Source organism: Tursiops truncatus, chromosome 10 (assembly GCF_011762595.2).
Source record: "Tursiops truncatus isolate mTurTru1 chromosome 10, mTurTru1.mat.Y, whole genome shotgun sequence".
In the NCBI taxonomy this organism is placed as follows: Eukaryota; Metazoa; Chordata; class Mammalia; order Artiodactyla; family Delphinidae; genus Tursiops; species Tursiops truncatus.
Genome location: NC_047043.1, coordinates 90,101,777 through 90,122,805, shown reverse-complemented (window position 1 = coordinate 90,122,805; position 21,029 = coordinate 90,101,777). Strand labels below are relative to the sequence as shown.

General features: G+C 39.2%; 1 protein-coding gene across 3 annotated transcripts in view; it reads left to right on the top strand.

The window, feature by feature from the left end:
- CRBN (cereblon) overlaps positions 1-20,066 on the top strand; it is a 105,018-nt gene extending 84,952 nt beyond the window's left edge. For all 3 annotated transcript variants that reach the window (XM_033865305.2, XM_019947462.2, XM_033865306.1), the window contains 8 exons: positions 713-862; positions 5,401-5,560; positions 13,379-13,441; positions 14,604-14,688; positions 15,379-15,494; positions 15,992-16,056; positions 16,889-17,020; positions 18,405-20,066. In XM_033865305.2, the coding sequence (XP_033721196.1) occupies positions 713-862; positions 5,401-5,560; positions 13,379-13,441; positions 14,604-14,688; positions 15,379-15,494; positions 15,992-16,056; positions 16,889-17,020; positions 18,405-18,585 (952 nt within the window). In that variant the 3' untranslated portion in view covers positions 18,586-20,066. The remainder of the gene's footprint in view (positions 1-712; positions 863-5,400; positions 5,561-13,378; positions 13,442-14,603; positions 14,689-15,378; positions 15,495-15,991; positions 16,057-16,888; positions 17,021-18,404) is intronic.
- Positions 20,067-21,029: the final 963 nt, after the last annotated feature.

Here is a 21,029-nt window from a genome sequence, read left to right as displayed (position 1 = left end):
TAAGAAGTGTGAAAGTGCAAGTTGGAGTATTTCGGTATGATCATTACCATCTAAATCAGGCTTTACCTTTCACACACATTTGAACTTTCTGGTATTTGAGAGGTTTTATGTCATTAATATTTAATGAAAAACATTTCTAGAATCTTATTTTCAAGAACTATCTTTATTTAAAGAAAAAGAGGGCTTTACATTGTAATGTAAAGGATTACTTTTGCAAAAGAGCAAGTAGTTATTTCACCGTCTCAAAATTCCTAAGCTGTCCTTTTACAGACCCGTGCTAAACTGAAGCTGAATTTCAAGTATCCCATGACAACTAGAGGAAATCAGTGGTAGAGGCAGGAAATCCATACAGGAAGGTCCCCCTCCCGCCCCTGCCCCCCAGTACAGTGCTGCCGATAAGCAGCAGTAAGGATGGTCTGCTGAATAAAAAGAATGTTTGGTTTGGGAAGGGAGAGTTTAAACTCCTATCAGTCCTAGGTCATTTTCAATGACTAGCAATCTATTCTTTTCCTAATGGGCTCTAACTGTACTTCCTGAAGCCTCTTTATATATCTCAATTCCCTGTGTGATTCTAAAATAAATAAAATTAAATAGCTTTGCAATGAGAGCCGATTGCTATAAATTGTTTCCCATGTGTATTGCTTTTGTCAACTTTGCATATCTGAAAACTAAATGTCCAAAACTGTTTCCTTTTTAAAATTTACCTTGGAAGTAATGTACAGGAAAGGGAAGCGCAGTTTGGAACAACAGCAGAGATATATGCCTATCGAGAAGAACAGGATTTTGGAATTGAGATCGTGAAAGTGAAAGCAATCGGAAGACAAAGATTCAAAGTCCTTGAGCTCAGGACACAGTCAGACGGGTAAGAAACACCATCTGTCTTAAAGCTCCTTGAACATCATAAAATGAAATGGTTTTCCTGTATTTTTTCTGTTTTGCTGACCCTTCACATTTTGTGACGTTTAACTAGTTGTTCTTTTCCCTTTGAAAGTATAGCTTAGGGGTTTCCAACTTTGCTGTGCATCAGATGCCCTGGGAAGTTTTTCAAACTATAGATGCTTGAGTTCCAACCGCCCCTCCCATCCGTAGAGAGCCGTCAGTCTGGGAGGGAGGCCACAGCATCGTTTCTGATGATTTCCAGGTGATTCCAATGTCCCTCTAGGTTTGGGAACGGTAATGTAAACCCTACAGGCAGTGTCATGTGGGGCAGGGCTTCTTTGGGGTTGAAGACCTCTCTTCAGATTGAAAAGGGTGGGAGGTCAGAGCCTGGCAAGCTGTGTGTGGCGTGGCATTCCTGTGCTTGGGGAGCCATGGCGGTCAGCCTGCCACCTGCTCCGTCTGGGCTGTGAGGAGCGTTTACACGGAGTGCCCATCTCCACTGTGAACGTGCTTTCACCTGTAACGGGTCATATACTGAATAAGTGACCAGGAAGCACCTGTCATCTCTGTGTCGTACCCAGTTTAGAAATTCTCAGAGTTCTGTTTTAGCAGTTAACTATTCTGGCGTGGCTCTCACGCTTAGGGTTTTTTCACAAATTTAAGGAATAACTCATTCTAAAAAAGGCAGTTCACCTTTGCTCTTAAAACAAACAAACAAGCAAACCTCCCCAAAAAAGCACACAGCATATTGTCCTCAACACTGCACGTTTCCTTTTATAGGAGTGATTCTTAACTATGGTACCTAAGAATCACCAGTGAATCACCAGTGAAGTCTTAGAAACAGATTCTTGGGTCCCCCCAGCCCTAGTGAATTGGTCTCTTATCTGTAGCCACGGTTGAAAATCTTTTCAGGTCTCTGTGTTGCACAGGTAACGTCTTCTGAACACATGGACACTCAGAGGGATCTTTAAAGATTTAAAAAAGAATATGAGCTGCCTGTGGGCAGTAACTTTTTGTCTGTTCCTGTTCACATAGTGGGCATTCATAAATATTATTGAACGATGAAAATATCGAGGGGGTCAGCCACCCTTTGGAGCTTGAGAGAGCATAGAAGAAGGAGGGGTGCAGAGCCCTTGGGGGAGGGGTTAGTGCTACCCTCCTGGTGACCCCCACCCAGAGCATTCGCTACGCAAACCCTCCAAGCACTGAGCACAGTGTACTGTCATTGTAGGGTTGTGTGTGTCTCCCTCAAGAGGCGAGCTGCTTAGGACAGTGGCTGAGACTTCTGTGTGTTCTGCATTTAGGACCATCAGTGTTACGTAAATGAATGAAAGAGTGTACCCCGAGGGCTCTGCATTGAGACAGTTGGCAAGCTGTTTTGTTGCTGTGGATTTTACTAACAGTTCCATTTTTAAAGTACTTCCTATCCTCATGCTTATAAAATTTTGAGTATTTGTGAATACTGTATTCCAGAAACCATAATGGCAAATTGACTTGGGGAAAAGTATACTTCAGAGACTGTCGACATCAGTGACTTGTGATTGTGGACAACTAGTTTGAACACAAGATGGCAGTAGACCCTTAACTGTGAAAGCAAGTCAAGGGATATACCTTTGACTCTAGTAGAGATGAGTGTGAAACTGATAGGGCCAGACGGGACTGGGAAAGGGCCCATTCTCTGTAGTATCCCTGAGACCCACTAACACAGCCTCTCACAAAAGTGAGTCTGTTTTAATTTAAAAGACCTCCACGGAGTGAGAATCCTCTGTCTCCACTGCCCTTCTGGTTCTGTCACTACCTTCACTGGAAATGGTGAAACAGAAGAAACTATGGAGATAATCTAGTGCAAGCTCCTCTTTTTTCAAATAAGGAAATGAAGTGCTAGAGAGGTAAGCAATTTGCCTAAGGTCATACCACTAGAGGGCACCACCTGGCTGGTTCTGGGTCCCTAACTTCCAAACCAGTGCTCTTCCCACCAAACCTGAATTCCTCCATCACACGTTTGCACCTCAGGCCAGTTTCCTTTTCTTTAGTAATGCAGTACCAGGTAATAGTCATTTGTCTTCTACATAAATGACTCTTCATATGTAAAAAGCATACTGCTACTTTTCCAGAGTGAGTCTTTATTTCTGTGGCATCTTCTGAGCACATGGACATTTATTTGAAAAATTAATTTAAAAAAATGGAAGTGTATCATTGAATCACCATAGGACTCTTCAGGAGTTCCTGAGTATTTCTTACATGTAGAGAGGAAAAGGCGATTAATACTCTATTTGGAATTACCAAAGAAGTTCTCTTACCTGTCATAATTGAGATGAATAATTTTTAGTGAAAAGGGTTAATTAAAAATGGAAGTCATAAAAATTTACACATATATATCTTAAACATTTTATTTTAACTTAAAATATATAAATGTCCCGTCGTTCATTTTATGTTTGATGGAAAGACAGGATACTTTCTTCGAATTGGGTCTGCAGATTAGAGATGGCACTAGTCTTTCTTGCATTAACAGCTTTCACTTTGCATCATCTATCTGCAGTTTATACCTGTAGTTTTTCTTCAAAGAGAGGTTCTGAAGATACTCACAAGGCTGTCTGAGCACCAGAAGCCTTGCAGATTTGTGCACTTTTTTTCTTACCGTTAGAATTGTCTGAGCCTAATTTGAAAGCATTTTTTTGGCTCAACCTAGTATTCATTGAAGCAGTTTTAATTTTGTACTTATATTTTATCAGTTGCTATAATATTTATATAAATTGTCAAACAACAAGATTCTACTGTATAGCCCAGGGAACTATATTCAATATCCTGTGATAACCATAATGGAAAAAAAATATGAAAAAGAATATACACACAGACACGCGCGCGCGCGCGTGCGCGCGCGCACACACACACACACACACACACGTGTGTGTGTGCACGCACATCTGTGTGTGTGTGTGTATATAACTGATTCACTTTGCAGTACATCAGAAATTAACACAACATTGTAAATCAACTATACTTGAATAAAATAAAATTTAAAACTTCAAAAAAATATTTATGTAAATTATGCAACTGTAATCACAGAACAACTGCCATAAACAGGTCAGGAAGGAATAAAACTAGTTTATGTTACAACCCAAACTCAGCTGCTGGGAGAAGCGGCAGCCGTGTGCAGCAGACCCTGGGCGGGCTTCACAGAAGGAACAGAGAGCAGTGCTTAACCCTGTGAGGCAATTCAGACAGCCTGTGTACAGACTAATGATTAAAATGATCACTAAGCTGATTTTTCAGTAGCGTTAATGTTTTTATCATAATAAACTCTTACATACTAGGTGGGTAAAACATAATTCTTATTCAGTTACTTTTGTTTTTAATGAGCTCTGATAACATAAGAACATTAGAACGTAGTTTGAACACAGTCAAATTTATTTTACCGTTTTCCAAAGTCATGTAGACATAAATTTGAGCTTGCAGGAAGAAATTGAAGTTAGTGAAGTGAGTCTAATATTATCGTTAAATTAAACCTACATATTTTCAGACACATTTAGCTATTTTCATTTAATAAATCAGAAGAAGTATCAAAGTGTCATAAGTTTTTGTGGGTTGAGACAGTGGTTACAATGAAAGACCACTTTAGAATTCCTAAGCATGATTAATAGTGAAGCAGAGACTTGTAATATTTTTGTAATTACTTTGTAGTATATTTGACTTCATCAGTCTGACAGTGTTTTGTTCCAGCGTTTGGATGTGTTGATACCTTCTGCATTTGAAAAGGTATGCTGGGACATAAAATGGCTCGTAAGACGATGGTCCGGAGGTACAACCTTCCTCTTGGCATTAATGATGAGATGTTTGCAATTATGATATTCTCAAGTAGCATTCTAGAATGATGACTTTACTGTCATGAGAGTTGAAGTAATTTTTAAAGTAAAAAAAGATAATATGATGGATATTTTGATTCTTTGCATATTCAGGGTAAATGCTGAGGAATGAGAAAAGGAATGCACATAGAAATAAGGCTACGTGTAATTCTTTAGTCTTATCTAATCTTATCCATGTAAATGGGTTCTTGATTTCTCTTCCTTTCTCTACCTACTCCTCAGGTTTGGTGATTTATGAGAAGGCGTAGATGTAGGAGTCGGGCAGCGTAAAGAGACGGGGCGAGGGGAGGGGCGGGGTGTCTAATGATGTCTGAGAAATTAATTTAGAAGTTATCAGGATATGCATAGGGGTTGGTTGTATATTGATTTTTAAAATTTTGTTTCACTTACAGACTATCTGAAATGTAAAAATCTCCCTTTCCATTCCACAGTGAGATAAAAAATTTTAGGTTACCTTTGGTTTTAACTTTGGTACGATTTATGAAATATAGTATTTTTTGAAAATTTCGTGTATCATAATAGCATTTGAGGAATATGTTTAAAAAAGAAAACTGTGAAACTCTTAGTATTGAAAATTACCCATAATGTTTAGAAACTTAATAGTTGGAGTTAAGATTATCTAAAAAATGAACAACATGCCTGGTTCTCTTTATTTCAGAATCCAGCAAGCTAAAGTGCAAATTCTTCCTGAGTGTGTGTTGCCTTCAACCATGTCTGCAGTTCAGTTAGAATCCCTCAATAAGTGCCAGATGGTTCCTTCAAAACCTGTCTCCTGTGAAGACCAGTGTTCACATAAATGGTGGCAGAAATACCAGAAGGTGAGAAACTTATTTTTTATGCCTCTTCAAAAAAAACAAAGACAGGTTGCTTTTTTCCTGTTTAAGAAAGAAAAACAAACAACTCTCATGATTTCCTTCCCCAGACTACTTCTGGACAATACTGTAGCCGCGTTTGATCATGCTGGAGCTTCTAAAAATGTCATAGGCAGCTGTGTATGTAAAAGCAGTTTGCAACAGTAGTAAAATGTTACCGTACTGTGAGGTATTCCAGCTATTATGCCTGTAAGTTATGTATTAACTAATAACACGTGGTGTTAAGTTCTGCAGGAGGCTCTCATTAGACTGTGGTCAGATGAGGTGCTTGGCTCTTGAGTCAGAAACGCTTTACCTCAGAAAAAGCATTTGGGAGAGCGCACAGGAGTGAAGTGCGTTTTCCTCCTTCTGCACTTCTGAAAGGAAGATTTTTTTTGCCCTTTTTGTACAACACTATTGACATCACAAAAATTGACTTGAGACTAGGTGCTCTTTAAAAGCATTGCCTGTTGGGGCATTAATTCCTGTATATATACTTTTGGCTAGATCATTCTTTCTCTTAGAAAAAATACTGATGAAGCTTGTTTGTACTCATTTGTGAGATGTATCAGTTACGAGTATAAAATACCTAATATTCATGATTTCTACCTAAAGGAAAAAATTTGCTAGTTCCTAAATTTAGAATCAGTTGGCTTTTTGAGATTTATCTTTTAAAAATATGGAAAGACAATTTTCATAGTAACCTGAAAAATCCTGTGCTGATCATCCTTTACTCTTTGTCATGTAGAGTAGTGAAGTTTTTAATTTTGATGTGGATTAGCATAGGATCCTAATTTGATGTGATCAGCATATATGATTCATAAGAGGGTCTCATACACTAGTCACTGGACCTCCACTTCTAGTGGTCTTGCAGTAGAAGTCATGCAGTTTCCAGAGAGAGCTCTGTGCAGGATGGGTGGTTGATGGGCAGCACGCTCACGACTGGCTCTCTGTAGGCTCCTTGGTCTCGTTATTTTGTGTTTCAGCTGACCAGTCTGTGTCATGATATACTGTGGTTTAATTCGTGTTTCTAAGAAGATTCTGATGAGAAAGTTTAATTAGACTGCCTAAAGTTTCCCAGGCTTTGACACTAAAATTTTTGAAGGTTTCAGAATATTGATACTGCCGTAAGTTTACAGTAGCTTTTGTATAGCTGTGCAATACTTGTATTTTCAGACTTGATACAGGCACTTTAAATATACTTTTTCTCTTGTTTATTTTAGCAGTAGAACAGTGGAAGCTCTTGCTGTCATAGTCATTTTCAGTGTAACTGCTGAAATAAGTATGTGGAGGATAGCTCTGTTGGTACATGGCTCCGTGGAGCGGTTTTGGAACGTGTGGAGTCATTTAGGGCCTAACCGTGTGTCTGGCGCTGGGTGGTGCTGAGATGTGGTTCTTTGGTGGGGTAACCACATCGGGGTGTGCCTCCACAGCCTCTCAGTATTTAGACAGCTGTGTATTTCAGTCACTGGATAAGTTTTCAGAAGGTAGTATTTTGATTTATATAATAGTTCTTCCATACCAAGATTTTTGTTAAAAACTCTTAACCGCTTATAAATCGTTAACTCTTTGCACAGCTCTAAGCATAGAGTGAGAGTGATTGGAGTTAATTCCTGACTTAAGTGCTCTGGACGACTAGTTCTGTGTTGTCTTTGCAGGTCCTTGCCATCTTAAACCTGAACTTGGGTTAGGCAAAAAAAACTTTTTACATGTAGTTTTTGTGTGACTTACTGATTAAACTCTTCCTATTCTGTGGTTAAAGCACCTCCACGTGTTCACATTAAATTCAGAATTAGGCCTTTGCAGCTGGGTTGTCACTGGCTCAACAACAGCGAGGAAGGACACATGTGCAAAGGCCAAGGAAGCACATTTTTGTTTGGAACCAGATCTTTTGACCTTTCCCTGTTGTCTTATTTCTCCAGTAATTCTGGACTCTCAAACATTAGCCCTCAGTTATCTTCATATTCAGAGTTGCCAAGAACTAAACAGAAGGTGCTAAGGAATGAGAGAGACATAAAAGGCTTTCAGAGATAGAAATGCCTCATCCCGTGTATTTTTCAGATCGTTCAAGGGGTTCCCTTGCTTAAACTTTGGGTAGAGTTTCTTAGGTTCTGAAATTTGGATCTAGATCACTAGGCCAAGAAAAATTGCTAGTTGAGCTATTTTGGACTCCAGGTGCCTTACAATCTCTGTTCTACTTTAGAGAGACCACTTACAGCCGTCCTGCCAGCATCAAAACGTGGAGTGGAGCAGAGGGAAGGGATGGCAGGTGGCACCGGTGGGAACTCCATTGGCCCTGGTCCCATCTCAGTGGGTCGCCCTATTGCACCCGTAGCCGGACACTGACTTGCGTCACAGCGCTTGTCTTCAGGCAGATCTGGGGCTCGGGTCAGCCCTCTCTGCAGCGTTTATTTACATCTGACTTGTGCATCTTTGTGCCTGAGAAGTGGTTCACGGGGCCAGAACTGGGAGATGCTTAGTTGATTCTTAAGCCAACTCACAGTAATCGGGTTGCCACACACTTTTCCACCAGAAAAGATACTTAAAGGGTCTAGGAGTGGAGTGTAGTCTTCCTGACATGTATTCAGTTAACCTTGACACTGTGCACACACCTCTCTTAGCATTTGCCATTGAAAACTAAAAAATCCAAATGACAGAATTATTTACGCTTCTGTTATCTTCCATCCTGACAAGGGAACATTGGAGAAGATGTCCCTATTGATTAAGGAGTTAGGCCCGTATTATCAGGAAGCACTCTTCCAAACCCACTTCTATCTGGAAACCTTCCTCATTCAGTGATTCGATCTTTGAATCTCATGTTTACTTATTTCCTTTCTTATCACAGTGCCTTTCTCTCTTCACTGGGTTTACTGTAGTGGGATTCCCTGAGAGGAAAGTGTTGTTTCACCTACTTGGAGTACAATGTGAATGTTTCTAAGTACACTCCCTGCTTGCCCAGACTATCTATCTACTTGTTCATTTGTAAAGCCCTTCTATGTTAATCAGAAAAAGAGTTGAGTATGAAGTATAAAAAGAAATCAAACGTGGGTGGGCTTCCCTGGTGGTGCAGCGGTTAAGAATCAGCCTGCCAATGCAGGGGACATGGGTTTGAGCCCTGGTCCGGGAAGATCCCACATGCCACGGAGCAGCTAAGCCCGTGCACCACAACTACTGAGCCTGCACTCTAGAGCCCGTGAGCCACAACTACTGAGCCCACGTGCCACAACTACTGAAGCCCACGCGCCTAGAGCCCATGTTCCGCAACAAGAGAAGCCACCGCAATGAGAAGCCCGCACACCTCAACGTATAGTAGCCCCCCGCTTGCTGCAACTAGAGAAAGCCCGCGTGCAGCAACGAAGACCGAACACAGCCAGAACAAAAAGAAAGAAAGAAAGAAATTTGTTAAAAAAAGAAAAAAAGAAATCAAATGTGGGAACATATTAAGAAAGTGACTGAAGCGTATCCATCTGGTCTCTGCTAAATTTATAAGCCATGATTGCTCCTGCTTCTCGTACAGAACAGGGAGGAGCTGAGCACTAACTCAGAAGGGGGAGGCCCCAAACAGGAGTTCACAGGTTAGCATCTCAGTCTTCTTCCCAAGTTTCCTTATGAAAATACAGATAAATATTCTAACTTCTTTCCTTTTTCTTACGTAAAAGGATCCATACTGTCCTGCACCTTCTTCTGTCCTAAGAGTGTAGCAGATGCTTCTGTATTCGTTTTTGGCGCACTGCTTCCTTCTTTTGGAAGCTGCACAGTATTCTCTGTATGGATGCACTATAATTTATATAACCAGTCCCCTCTGGACGACAGACCTGCACTAAGTGCTGCGTACAAATGACCTTTCATACAGGTGAATATGTAGGGCAGAGTTTGAGAAGTGAGATTATTGGATGTCAGGGCAGCTGCTCTTGTAATGTTGACAGGTGTTTTCAAAGTACCTCACTGAGAAGGTTGTTCCCATCTGTGTCCTGATTGTCAGTGTTTCACCAAGGCTTTAGAGTATCCAGCTTAATTTTTGCTGATCTGATAAGTGAAATACAGTATCTTGTTGGAGGTTTAATTTGAGTTTCTCTGAATATGAGTGAGGTGTGTGGCATTTTGTGTTTAAGAGCGGTTCGTATTTCCTTTAGTTGGTATTGTCTTCAGAGTCTTTGCCCTTCATTGATTGCTAGGAGTTCTTTACTCATTAGGAAGCTTATCCTTTTGTCTGTGATTAATGAGTTCCAAACATTTCCTTTAGTTTGTCATTTTTTTTGTCTTTTAACTTTGTTTTTGGTGTGCTGTCATACATAGTTGAATTTATCTTTTTAATACTTCCATATTGTGAATCATAACTAGAAATACTTCCCTGTGCAAAGGAGTCTTCATTCCTTAAGAACAGTAAAACATGTCATCTTTTACTTCTGATTTCATTGTCTTTAATGACCAGAGTGTAAGCTTTGATCCAGTGTAGTTGATCCTGGTATGATTTCAGTGCTCCTTTTTCCAGGTGGCTCCCGGTTGTCCTGTGACCATTTTCTGAGAGGGTCATATTTTCCCTCCCTGAGATGCTCTTATTATAGACCAGATTCATGTTTTTTATTTTATTTTTCTTCTGCTCTGTGATCCATTTGTTTATGCCTCACCAGGATGCTGCTATAACTGTTGAGTTTATAATCTTGTAAGTAAGCTATGACCAGCAACCCCTCACTGCTCTTCGCTTTTTAAGGTTTGTTTGGCTACTATTGCGTCTTAATGTTTGCATGTGAACATTAGAATCTGCGGTTGCCTTGTTCCAGGATAATAGTAGTAGCAGGAGGAGCAATGATATTTGTTGTCTATTTTTATCGTAAAGAGAAGAAAAGTCTTGGAATCGTGGCTATGTGTATTCACGGACTTCCTCCAACCAGAGTAGGGATTTCCCTGGCATACACCTTAAGCTTATAGTTGTCCATCTGCCATTATGAGCTTATAAGCCTCGGGATCAAGAAAAAGCTTGCCATTCCATTCCAGTTCTTATAAGCAAGTAGGATTCGATGAAGGAAGGAAGGAAACAGAAACTTGTTTCAAAAATTCAAAAGCTTGAATTATTTGGAAAACTCTTTTTATCATTTACATTGCTGATTGTGATAGGTCTTACTACAACAAACGACCACCTTTGGTCACTGTGTAAACCAGTGGTAATGTTTTACTATTCACACTTAGCCTTTCATGTTACTCTTCCAATTTCATTGCACTTCAAAGAACCATTTAAGTGGAGTTTGACATTTTTTGAACATTCTACATTGTTGGGAGGCAAAGCCGAAGCTATAGTTACGAGGCTTAAAAATGGAAAAAATGTGATGGATTACTACCTCCACGTAACAGACAGTCATTTGAAGGGCCTTTCTGCCTGCTTTCAGGAGTAAGTCCTATTCCTGGTGCGAATACGACTTCATTGGAGAATCAGTCATTGATCACTTTCAAGCACCTAACTTTTTGGCTAGTATTAAAATTTTCTTGAAGTATAGCCCTTTTAGGAAGTAAATCATGGTGTTGGTAGACTTGAAGAATGCCCATAAATTGCTGGGACTTATCGTCAGTATTACCCAGATATAAGTCGGGCCTTTCCTATTGTGCCAGGAATCTAAATGGAACTCTTAAATTTGAGGATATTGAAGTGGCTTAAATTTTGGCAGTTCAGTAAAAGCTAGCTGATCTCTTCTGGTTTACTTCTCTTCAGCTTGCACACTTGACTTTCTAAAGGGTGTAGTATTAAGGTTGTAGTACGTATATTTAATTGATTTGTAAATACAGCTGTAGAATCTGTCAGGGTAATCCTGATACAGAATTTGAGAGGCCGCCTCACGTTGAAAAGTCGGGAACAGAGACCTGAGGCTGCAGCTTGTTCACATTCACAAAGCCTGGTAGGAGCAGGTCGGATGGTCATGACGCTGACCCTGATGGTGCCTTGCCCTTCATATCCTATTCGCTGTATATTCTAGTGAGAAGTAATGTTTATATATAAATAATTAATTTCTTTCTATCTTTCTGTGGGTGTCAAATTACTTGCTTTTGTATCACAGAAGTGATCATTTTGATGTGTAAAGTATATATTAGTGACTGAATTCAGAGTGTGTCATCCAACCTGAAACTTCATTGGATCTTTTGTCATTTCATAATGCTAAGTACCCCTCTAGAAAGTAAGCTTCTGCCCACTAAAACGTAAGCTCCACAGGGCAATGATTTTATTCTTTTGCTGTGCTTTTAATCACTGGTATACACCAAATGCATAAAAATAATGTCAGGTACATCCTAGGTGCTCAGAATATTTGTTGAATAAGTAACGGTTGGAGTCAGACCCCCTGAATGCACATCCTAGCCAGTCCCCATTTACCAGCTGTGACCTTGAGCAAGCATCCTTCTGTGCCTGTTTCATTACCTTTAAATTGGGGTGGTAATACTGCCAATCTTATCAAAATCTTTTAAGACATGTAAAGTGGTTGCCATTACTATTACTGAATATTCAGTTACCTGACGGGCTGTTAGCATTTTTTATTCTGTAACTGGACTCTGACAAAAATTCTTACTAGCGTTAGGTTTTGGCCTGACTCCTCAGGCTTATTAAATCACTACCTGAGCCTGTGCTCAGAGGCCATCCCAGAGCATCTTTGGGTAGCTTCAAAGATAAGAATTATATTGAGTCCCAAATTCTTCTTTAACAAGAATCCACTGGTTTGAGCTGTAGCCCATGAGCCTTTGAGGGCAAGTCTGTCGTTATCCATGTAGCAGTTTCTGATTTATTCATAAACAAGTATCACATCCTCTTGAGAGGCAGCTCCAAACCACACATCCCTAGTGTGAACTCTAGACCTTATCTTCAGCATCCTGGCCACTGACAGTGAAAGTTCCCATTTGTGACCATCACAGAAGAGCAACATTACTGTCTCATCTTAGTGCCTAGTCTTCTTCTAATAGCGTTAGAGTAAGATTGTGGGGCGGGGGGAGTAGGGGGTGAGCTCTGCAGTGCGTTGGTTAGTTTACAACCGTCAGCTAAGATCCCAAGTCCTCTCTGCATTTGCCGTGTACCCACGTTCCCCATCTCGCACCCACTCACTTGGTCTTGCAGGTGCAAGCGTAGGATTTCCCTTTTATCTTGTTAAAGGTTATCTTGCCTTTCTTGTTCCACTCTGATAGTTCTTTCTGATCTCCCGTACCCCTTTCCCACCCAGTTTCACGTGTCATGCCCTCTGTCAATTGACAGCTTGTGTACAAAATTATAAATATGTGTACATATGTAGGTTTTGTTTTATTAAGAAAATGTGATCATTCTTTATATTGTATACATTCTCTGGTGGGGTGCAGAATCTTCTCTGGTGTCAAAGTATTCTATTGTATTTAACTATTGTTGAGAGATGGTTAGGTTGCTTACAACCGCAGCGCATCCTTTCAATCCTGTTTTCGTATCCTGTAGAACACTTCCCTTTCCAGATTTTCTTGGTTGTTTTTACACATCTGTTCTTTCAGATGAACTTTATACTTCTAAGTTCCAATCTTATCGGTATTGCATTGAATATATACTCTGAGGACTGACATCTTAATTATTGGGTCTTCGCAACATTGAACTGCTGCAGGAATTCAAGTAAAAACATCACTGTCAAATATAATAGATAATCGCCTATTATGGGATTATCTGCAAGCTTTTCCATCTTCTTGAAATTAGAAAGTCTTCCTCGGCCAAGGTCATTTTTTAAATGTGTTTCTTTCTACTATAAGATCTTGATTCTGTGGTGTTTTTTAAGGGACTTTTTTTTCTGTTTTCAGAGAAAGTTCCATTGTGCAAATTTGACTTCATGGCCTCGCTGGCTGTATTCCTTATATGATGCTGTAAGTAACTTACCTTGAACTTTGTGCTACTGGGGGAAGCCATGGCATAATTAAGGGTCATTAGAACAAAATAGGCTTTCATACCCAGTGGGGTTTAATTTTTGGAACTAATGCCATTCATTACATTTAAGTGGAACAGGCAGGAATCATACTGCTGGATAGACTTGGCTTTTAATTTGATAGATTTTTAGTCTTCCCTCAGTTTATAGTGGCTTGCAGCTTCAGGACAAGATATTGAGGCATTTTAGGGTTTATTAAGCATTTGAAATTTTGCTGAGTCAAGGGCTAGTTACATTTAGGAAAAATAAAGAATCCTTCAACAGTGTTGTGGTTTTGTCCTAAACAAGTGTATTAACTTCAATTTCCTGATCCCTGGTGTACTAACTGATGCATCCACCAATGTTTTTGCACCTTAGATTTTTTTATTAGGCATCTTGAAAAATTCATTAAGAGACTACTGGAATAGTTCAGAGAATCTGGATTTTAGACGCAAAGACTGTGTTCAAAGCCTGATTTCTGTTACTGTTCCTGTGGTGTGGGGCAAAACTTGATTATCTATAAAATGGGGATAATGGTAGTTATTGTCTTTGGGATGTCGCAGACGGTCAACAGATGTTGTTAGCCTTTCGCTTAGGGAATCAGCCCGCCCACAGATATGGAGCCCTGGGCAAACTAAACTCATAGGTTGTGAGCACTTACCACATGGGCAACACTAAAGGAAACTACAGTTCCGTTTGCCCTTAAGCAGCTTTTGAGCCATTACAGACACACACTAGACAAGAGTGGTTTTTGCGTCCACTGGTGAAAAGACAGTGAGCATCTTATGTAGTAAGTGCCAAGGAAGGTGTTGTAGGTAGCAAGTGCGGGTGCAGCTTACAGGGACCGACAGAAAAGGCTTCCTAGAAAAGGGAAGAGGAGGCCTCTGAGATAGCCAGCGGGTGGGAGGAGAGGCCTGGAAAGCCAGCCTAGTGCTGTGCAAAGCTGGGTCTTCCATCATTTCTGCCTAAGAAAACAGACACATTTAAACACGAAATTTTACTAGGTAGTGATGACTTAAATTGCTGCTAATATATTATTAGGTTTATTGAGTTGACAAGCTGCCAGTAAAGTGTAAATAGTCTGTGAACCTTATTATGGCTACTTTTGTTTCAAACAAAACAAGGAAACCTTAATGGAGAGAATCAAGAGACAGCTACACGAATGGGATGAAAATCTGAAAGAGGATTCTCTTCCTTCAAATCCAATAGGTATGAAAAATCAGTTTCCTTCCTGTGACCTGTGATGCCTTACTGAAAGAAATTGTTTTTTGTTTTCTGTTTAATGAAAATGAAACCCCCAACATTTTTTTACATTAGTATTCTGAACAGCATACCCATTTCTTTTGCTTTGAGCAATTACAAAAAAATGAATATTTTTTAGTTAGTGGTAGCAAAGGTCTTAAATTCTCTGAGCACTCCTATTTTAGGCAAGGTTTTCATAAAAAGTTCAAGTTGCAGTAAATGGTGTGCATCCAAAAACACTGAGTGTAAATACTCTCCTTTCCCTGGTCTTTAAGGTGCCACTGAAAGTGCCTGCAGTACCAGGACTTATTATTACCTTACTTACAGATCTGTTAATTAGGTACAGTTTAGCTATTCTTTGAGTCTCGTAGCAAATAAGTGACTTATTCTAACATGGGTTTGATTTCATGTTTAATTTAAAAGACGACATTTACAAAAACAAGCATGGGAAAAGAAGTTACATTGTAGAACCTCCGAAGAGTATATATACTTGAGAGCTGGTATACTGTAGTACTGTTTATAATTGTGTGAAATGTGTTCTTTGGGAACCCCGTAGAGAAGGGTTTATTTCAAAAGGATGTTACCGCGTTCATAAGCTGTCCTGATACTTAACTCCTTCCTAAGTTTAAAGCTTGAAAAACCCACCATGTCTTTAAGATTTTTCTTACAGAGTAGCTGCTTGTCTTCCTATTGATGATGTATTAAGAATTCAGCTCCTTAAAATTGGTAGTGCGATCCAACGACTTCGCTGTGAACTGGACATTATGAATAAAGTGAGTAAAATGAATACGTTTGGATGCCCATGTTCAGTCAGTCTAGAGAGCGAGGGTGCAGTTAGGACCAACAGAACTATCTGTAGGCTCCATTCATGTAGTCATGGAATTAGAGAACTAGTTGTCCATCATGGTTTCCATTAAAAATATTTTAAAGGATTATTTTATATATTTCATTTGGGATCATAAGACAAACTTGACTTGTTTTGCATTCCTCAGATATAACCTTTATGTGATCTTCATTTAGACTCTGAACACTTGATTTCTATGTGAACCATGTATGGTTTTTTATATATACATATATATATCAGTCACTATTTCTCTATCCTAGAAGGTCATAAGTTTTGTGAGTGAATATGTGTTAGATCTCAGATTGTGTTTTTCTTGTTCCATCTTTAAAACTATGTTGTTGAACGGTTGGAAGGAAAATATGATAATCAGAGGGATCAACACCTTGGGAGCATTTTCCCCACTAATTTTCTCTTAAATTTTTTTAGTGTACATCTCTTTGCTGTAAACAATGTCAAGAAACAGAAATAACCACCAAAAATGAAATATTCAGGTGAGATCTTTATTACATTTTTAGCATAGATCTGAATATGTTTTGCCAACTGCTATAACAGAATTACAGGCAAGACCGTATTTCCATTCTCCATATAAATGACAAATACCCAGCAAATGAAATAGGGCAGGAATTAACTCTGCCGTTGGGTAAGACAGTCTTCCTGATTGGGTACCTGATTGGGTACCCAGAACAGTGGGGGCATGGAAGACATTTTTCATAGGTAATGAGCATGGTGAAGTAAAACAGCTGAGCAGTCCTCTCGTCCCCACCCCCCCCACCGCCTTCCTTGTTGAAAATCTGTCAATTAGAGGCTATCTTCTTAGTGCTTAAGGATCTACCTCCCATGATATTTCACTCAAATATCAGTTTCGCCATATAGCGTCAAAGATAAAGGACGACATGCTTCTGAACATGTACTGATGCTGTGTGACAGTGTTTGTTTGAAAATTATTTTCTGACAACAAAGTCATTATGAATCAAGAAGGGAAGAACTGCTGTTTGCATAGTACTCAGATGCCCAAGAATGACCAAGTGGAAACTTTTCATTGGACTTCCCCTCTCAGGCTCCTTTAGGGAAAGTTGAGTCCACATATTTGACAATGTATATCTTGAGGAAGATTTAAAAAACTAGCAGTATTTTCCTTTTTATCATCATGGAAAACATTTAGACCAAATAAAACTGGGCTGACTGCCAACCTCTTATTAGTAGTTTTAACTAAAAGGTTCAAAACTATAGCTCTTAGAACCTTGTTTCTTGGTGAACTTTTATTTACCCCCACCCCACCCCATTTTGACTTGCCTTATCCTCTGTACTGATTCTTTGTTTTAGTTTATCCTTATGTGGGCCGATGGCAGCTTACGTGAATCCTCACGGATACGTGCATGAGACGCTTACCGTGTATAAGGCCTGCAACTTGAATCTGATCGGCCGGCCTTCTACAGAGCACAGCTGGTTTCCTGGGTAATGTGGTGGTGGTCACTTTTTTTTGGTTTTGCCTTAATTGGGAAGAAAAACCCAGAGTCCTAAGCAGAGCTGCTAGAATTATAATCAGAAGTAGACAATGAAGTGAATAATTCTACTTAAATGTTCATTTCATGAACAGCTAGAAAACGCTCTTCTTGCACAGTCTCACTGAATGTAAGGTTAGGGACAAAGAAGGTGGCAACTGTACTCCTCAGATTAACTATACACTTACTTAATCAATCCACACTCATTTTCCCGTCAGCTCCATCTGAAAATCAACTGTTATATGACCCAGTAAAACTACATTTGACCCTTAAACAACGTGGGTTTGAACTGTTTGCATCCACTTAGACGCAGGTATGTTTCACTAGTAAAATACAGTAAATACTACAGTACTGCCTGGTCTGCAGTTGGTTGAATCGTTGGATGCTAGAGGAACCGCAGATACGAGGGCCAACTCTAAATTACAGGTGGATTTAACCCCTGTGTTGATCGAGGGTCCACTGTGTATCTGTATCATATTCTGTAAAGTGTTAAATGTTACCCAAGCAGTGATAATAGACACAAAACATGCAGAAACCATGCTTGCTTTTCTTCTAGTGTGCATGTTTTGTTTTGTTTTTCTTTTATTTTAGCCCAGTGCCCTTCAGAGTATGACTGTGGGACCAACAGCACCACCTGTTAGATTCCTTGAGCCATATTATTTTCAAGACCCCCTATTATTTGTCCAAATACTGGCTCAACCTTTTTATTTTGAAAGAGTAGGGATTAGTGCTTATACTTACTGTAATGCCATGGCTTGTATTTTTGGATGAATTACCTGACAAATCCTTTTCATTTTAGAAATCAATCTTATTTTAGAAGAGTAGTCCTGAAATCTTTCTTACGTGAGAAAAACACTTACCTCCCCCAGTTTTAACTCACACAAAAGTGCATATTTCTACAGGTGGTTGCTGTTTTCTAACTAACTTGAGTGCAATACAAAACAAAGAAAATGCAGATGCAATTTAGTGTGGTCCTGGCAACCAGCAAATTGTATAAAAAATCTGTATTAATAAGATTTTTTTTCTTTCTTGGAATTGGAGAAAAAAATTTTAAGCACAGCTTAAGAGCACAATCAAGTTATATATGTATATATATATATTTATATATTTTTATATATATATATATAAAGACTGATGCATTACCATGATGAACCATACAAACAAACTAGAAAATCTTTTTGTGAGGTTTGTCTCAGGAAACTGTATATAAATCCAAACTCAGAGTATTCCTTCTTCCCATTCTTAGAATTTGGCTCTAAGATCTGTCTTCCCAACAGGTTATACGGTGATAGGCTGGGATACACAGCCTCAGCTGGTACCTTTCCTTAATTTTATAGGTTCGCCTGGACCATTGCCCAGTGCCGGATCTGTGCAAGTCATATTGGATGGAAATTTACAGCCACCAAAAAAGACATGTCACCTCAAAAATTCTGGGGTTTGACTCGATCTGCTCTGCTGCCCACGATCCCAGACACTGAAGATGACATAAGCCCAGACAAAATAATACTCTGCTTATAAACGAATACGGTAGGGATAAGGTTCCTTAGCAAAATCGGTATTCTAACATCAGGTCTGCTTTGGAAATTACTCCTTTTGCTGCATACCGAAGTAAAAAGCGACATTACATGGAAGGTTGCAGTTTCCTAGTCAAACAACAGTATTTGAAGATTTAGAGACTAAAATATACTATTGAAGAGGATGAAAAGCAGTCTAGAATATGTGGTTTCGGGAGTTATCTATTTTAGGAGCTTGGTGCTCTTATTCTGTGGGATCTGACAGGACATGAAGACATCTGTAAAACAAACTGGTGAGAGTATTTCCTGCAAAACATACCTGAAATTCCTATAAATTCTTATAATGTGAGGGTTCCTCACTTGATCCTGATCCATGGAACAGAATGGCACGTTTGTATCAGTGCTCCAAACAGCAGAAGTTTCCAAAAGCTAGGGTGCCAAGCACTAGTACTGTTCCTTTTTGAAAGAGGCAAGGCAGTGTGTATTATTTTAAAAGGGCTTTGTTCTTTCTGATATTCATCAATACTTTCAAAATTTACAAATCAGTATCTCAGAGAAACTAAAGAGTTACCTAATACACAGTTTGAGCCCCAACATGTTTGTTAGTGAAAATCGTATTTTGTGTATTTGCTCAGTGTTTGGTTATTCTGTTCCAGTTTCATTTGAACCTAAGACTACTGTGGAACACAGATGCTAAAACACGTCCCCTTCCTCCAAGTGAGATGTGCTAATGTATTTTATAGGCTACTTTGTTCAATGTAAACTAAAGAAACTCTGTAAGTAAACTGTAAGAGCAAAACTAAATTAAACACGTTCTTTTGTTTAAATAATGTAAAATATCTACTCATAAGCAGATTATCTAAGTGTAAGAAATAATTCTTAAGGTAAAGTTCTAGACAGACTGATTTGCCACCTACCTCTTTGCTTATACATTCAAGGGGTTTATTGGATACTTTTACATTTGCGTAATTTTGATGTTCCTTCACTGCTTTACATATTCATTGGGAGAAGTTCAGCTAATCGGGTACAATGGATGTGGCCAAAACGGACTGTTAAATTTCTCGTTTGAATTTGTCAATATTTTCTTCTTCCAAACATGCAATGGTTTTGACTGCCTAGCCTGGAATCAGCAACCGAGTATCATGTTGCACATTTATGTAAAGAGAGTAAATGAAAAGCAACTCAAGAACGCTGTCGGTTTTTTAGCATGTGCCCCTTCTGTATTCGATATGCCTAACCTTTACTTTGTTAACCTTGGGTTTATAATGACTCTACTATTTGTTCATATAGTCAGTCTTACACTGAACTAAAACGTCCTCTAAAGGGGATTCCAGAGAGTTCTTTTCAGTAGCACGGCACATCTCTTTATATCTAAACCAGGTGTAGTGAGGGAACATTTGGCCCCCTGAAGAGTGTAATCTCAGAATGTTCTATATTATTTACTGACACTTGCAAATAAAATTTCCTGGTATATAAAAACACGCATATACTATTTTAAAAAGTCTCTTTATACATGATGAAACCAGACCTCAAATCTGCATACTTCCTATATAGCACAGTACGAATTCTACAGTGTTGGTTTCAAATATGTATCTTAACTACTTCAGTGGGTTATAAGACGTTTAATTACTGACCTGTGTGCAGTCGTTTCTGAGGCTCCCTTTCTTGCAACAAAGCCCCTGTTTGTACACTGTCACACTTCCTCTTAGCAGGGCTTTAACAGAAATATGCTTTTCAAAATTGTTTTATCAAGGTCCAAAATTGCTATTTACCAGTAGCGCACAAAGATGCTCTGACTGGCTACACAGAAAGGAAAATCAGGAAATGTCAGAATGAACAATACTTTGTGCCATACACCTCTTCACCCACTGCAAGCATCTAGCCTCAAATCTTTAAAGAGCAAAAGGCCATAACCTTTATTTTACTTTAAAGCGACAGGAGTACTGTCACTATGTATATGGCACCTGTCATACACACACACACACACACATACACACATATATAGATACCCACATTATCTTCCAATTCCTCAAGACTAACCCTCAAGCTAATCTTTCCCGGCTTAGCAGGAAGTTACGGAAATTGTTCATCATGGCAGAGAAACGTATCAACTACATACTAAAGTACAGCTCCCTAGAACAAGTCCTGAGTGTAGGAATGACGGCCACCTGGGACACATCTGATCTTCACATTTTATATACGCAAATTTGTCAGCTATTTTCAAGCACAAGTTTATTCTGGAATTCAGATAAAAACCGACACTTATCATACACAATTGTTGTAGAAAATTGAACCAGGTATTTCCATTGCAAATACTAAGAAACACCTTTTTCAAGACAGTTAGTTACCACGTGTTAGGATTAATCTTAGTACTGCCCTATGCAAAAACAAACCAAAAAACCCGCTTTTTAAAAAAAACCTAGCGAAGCCAACTTTTTTTTCCTCAGT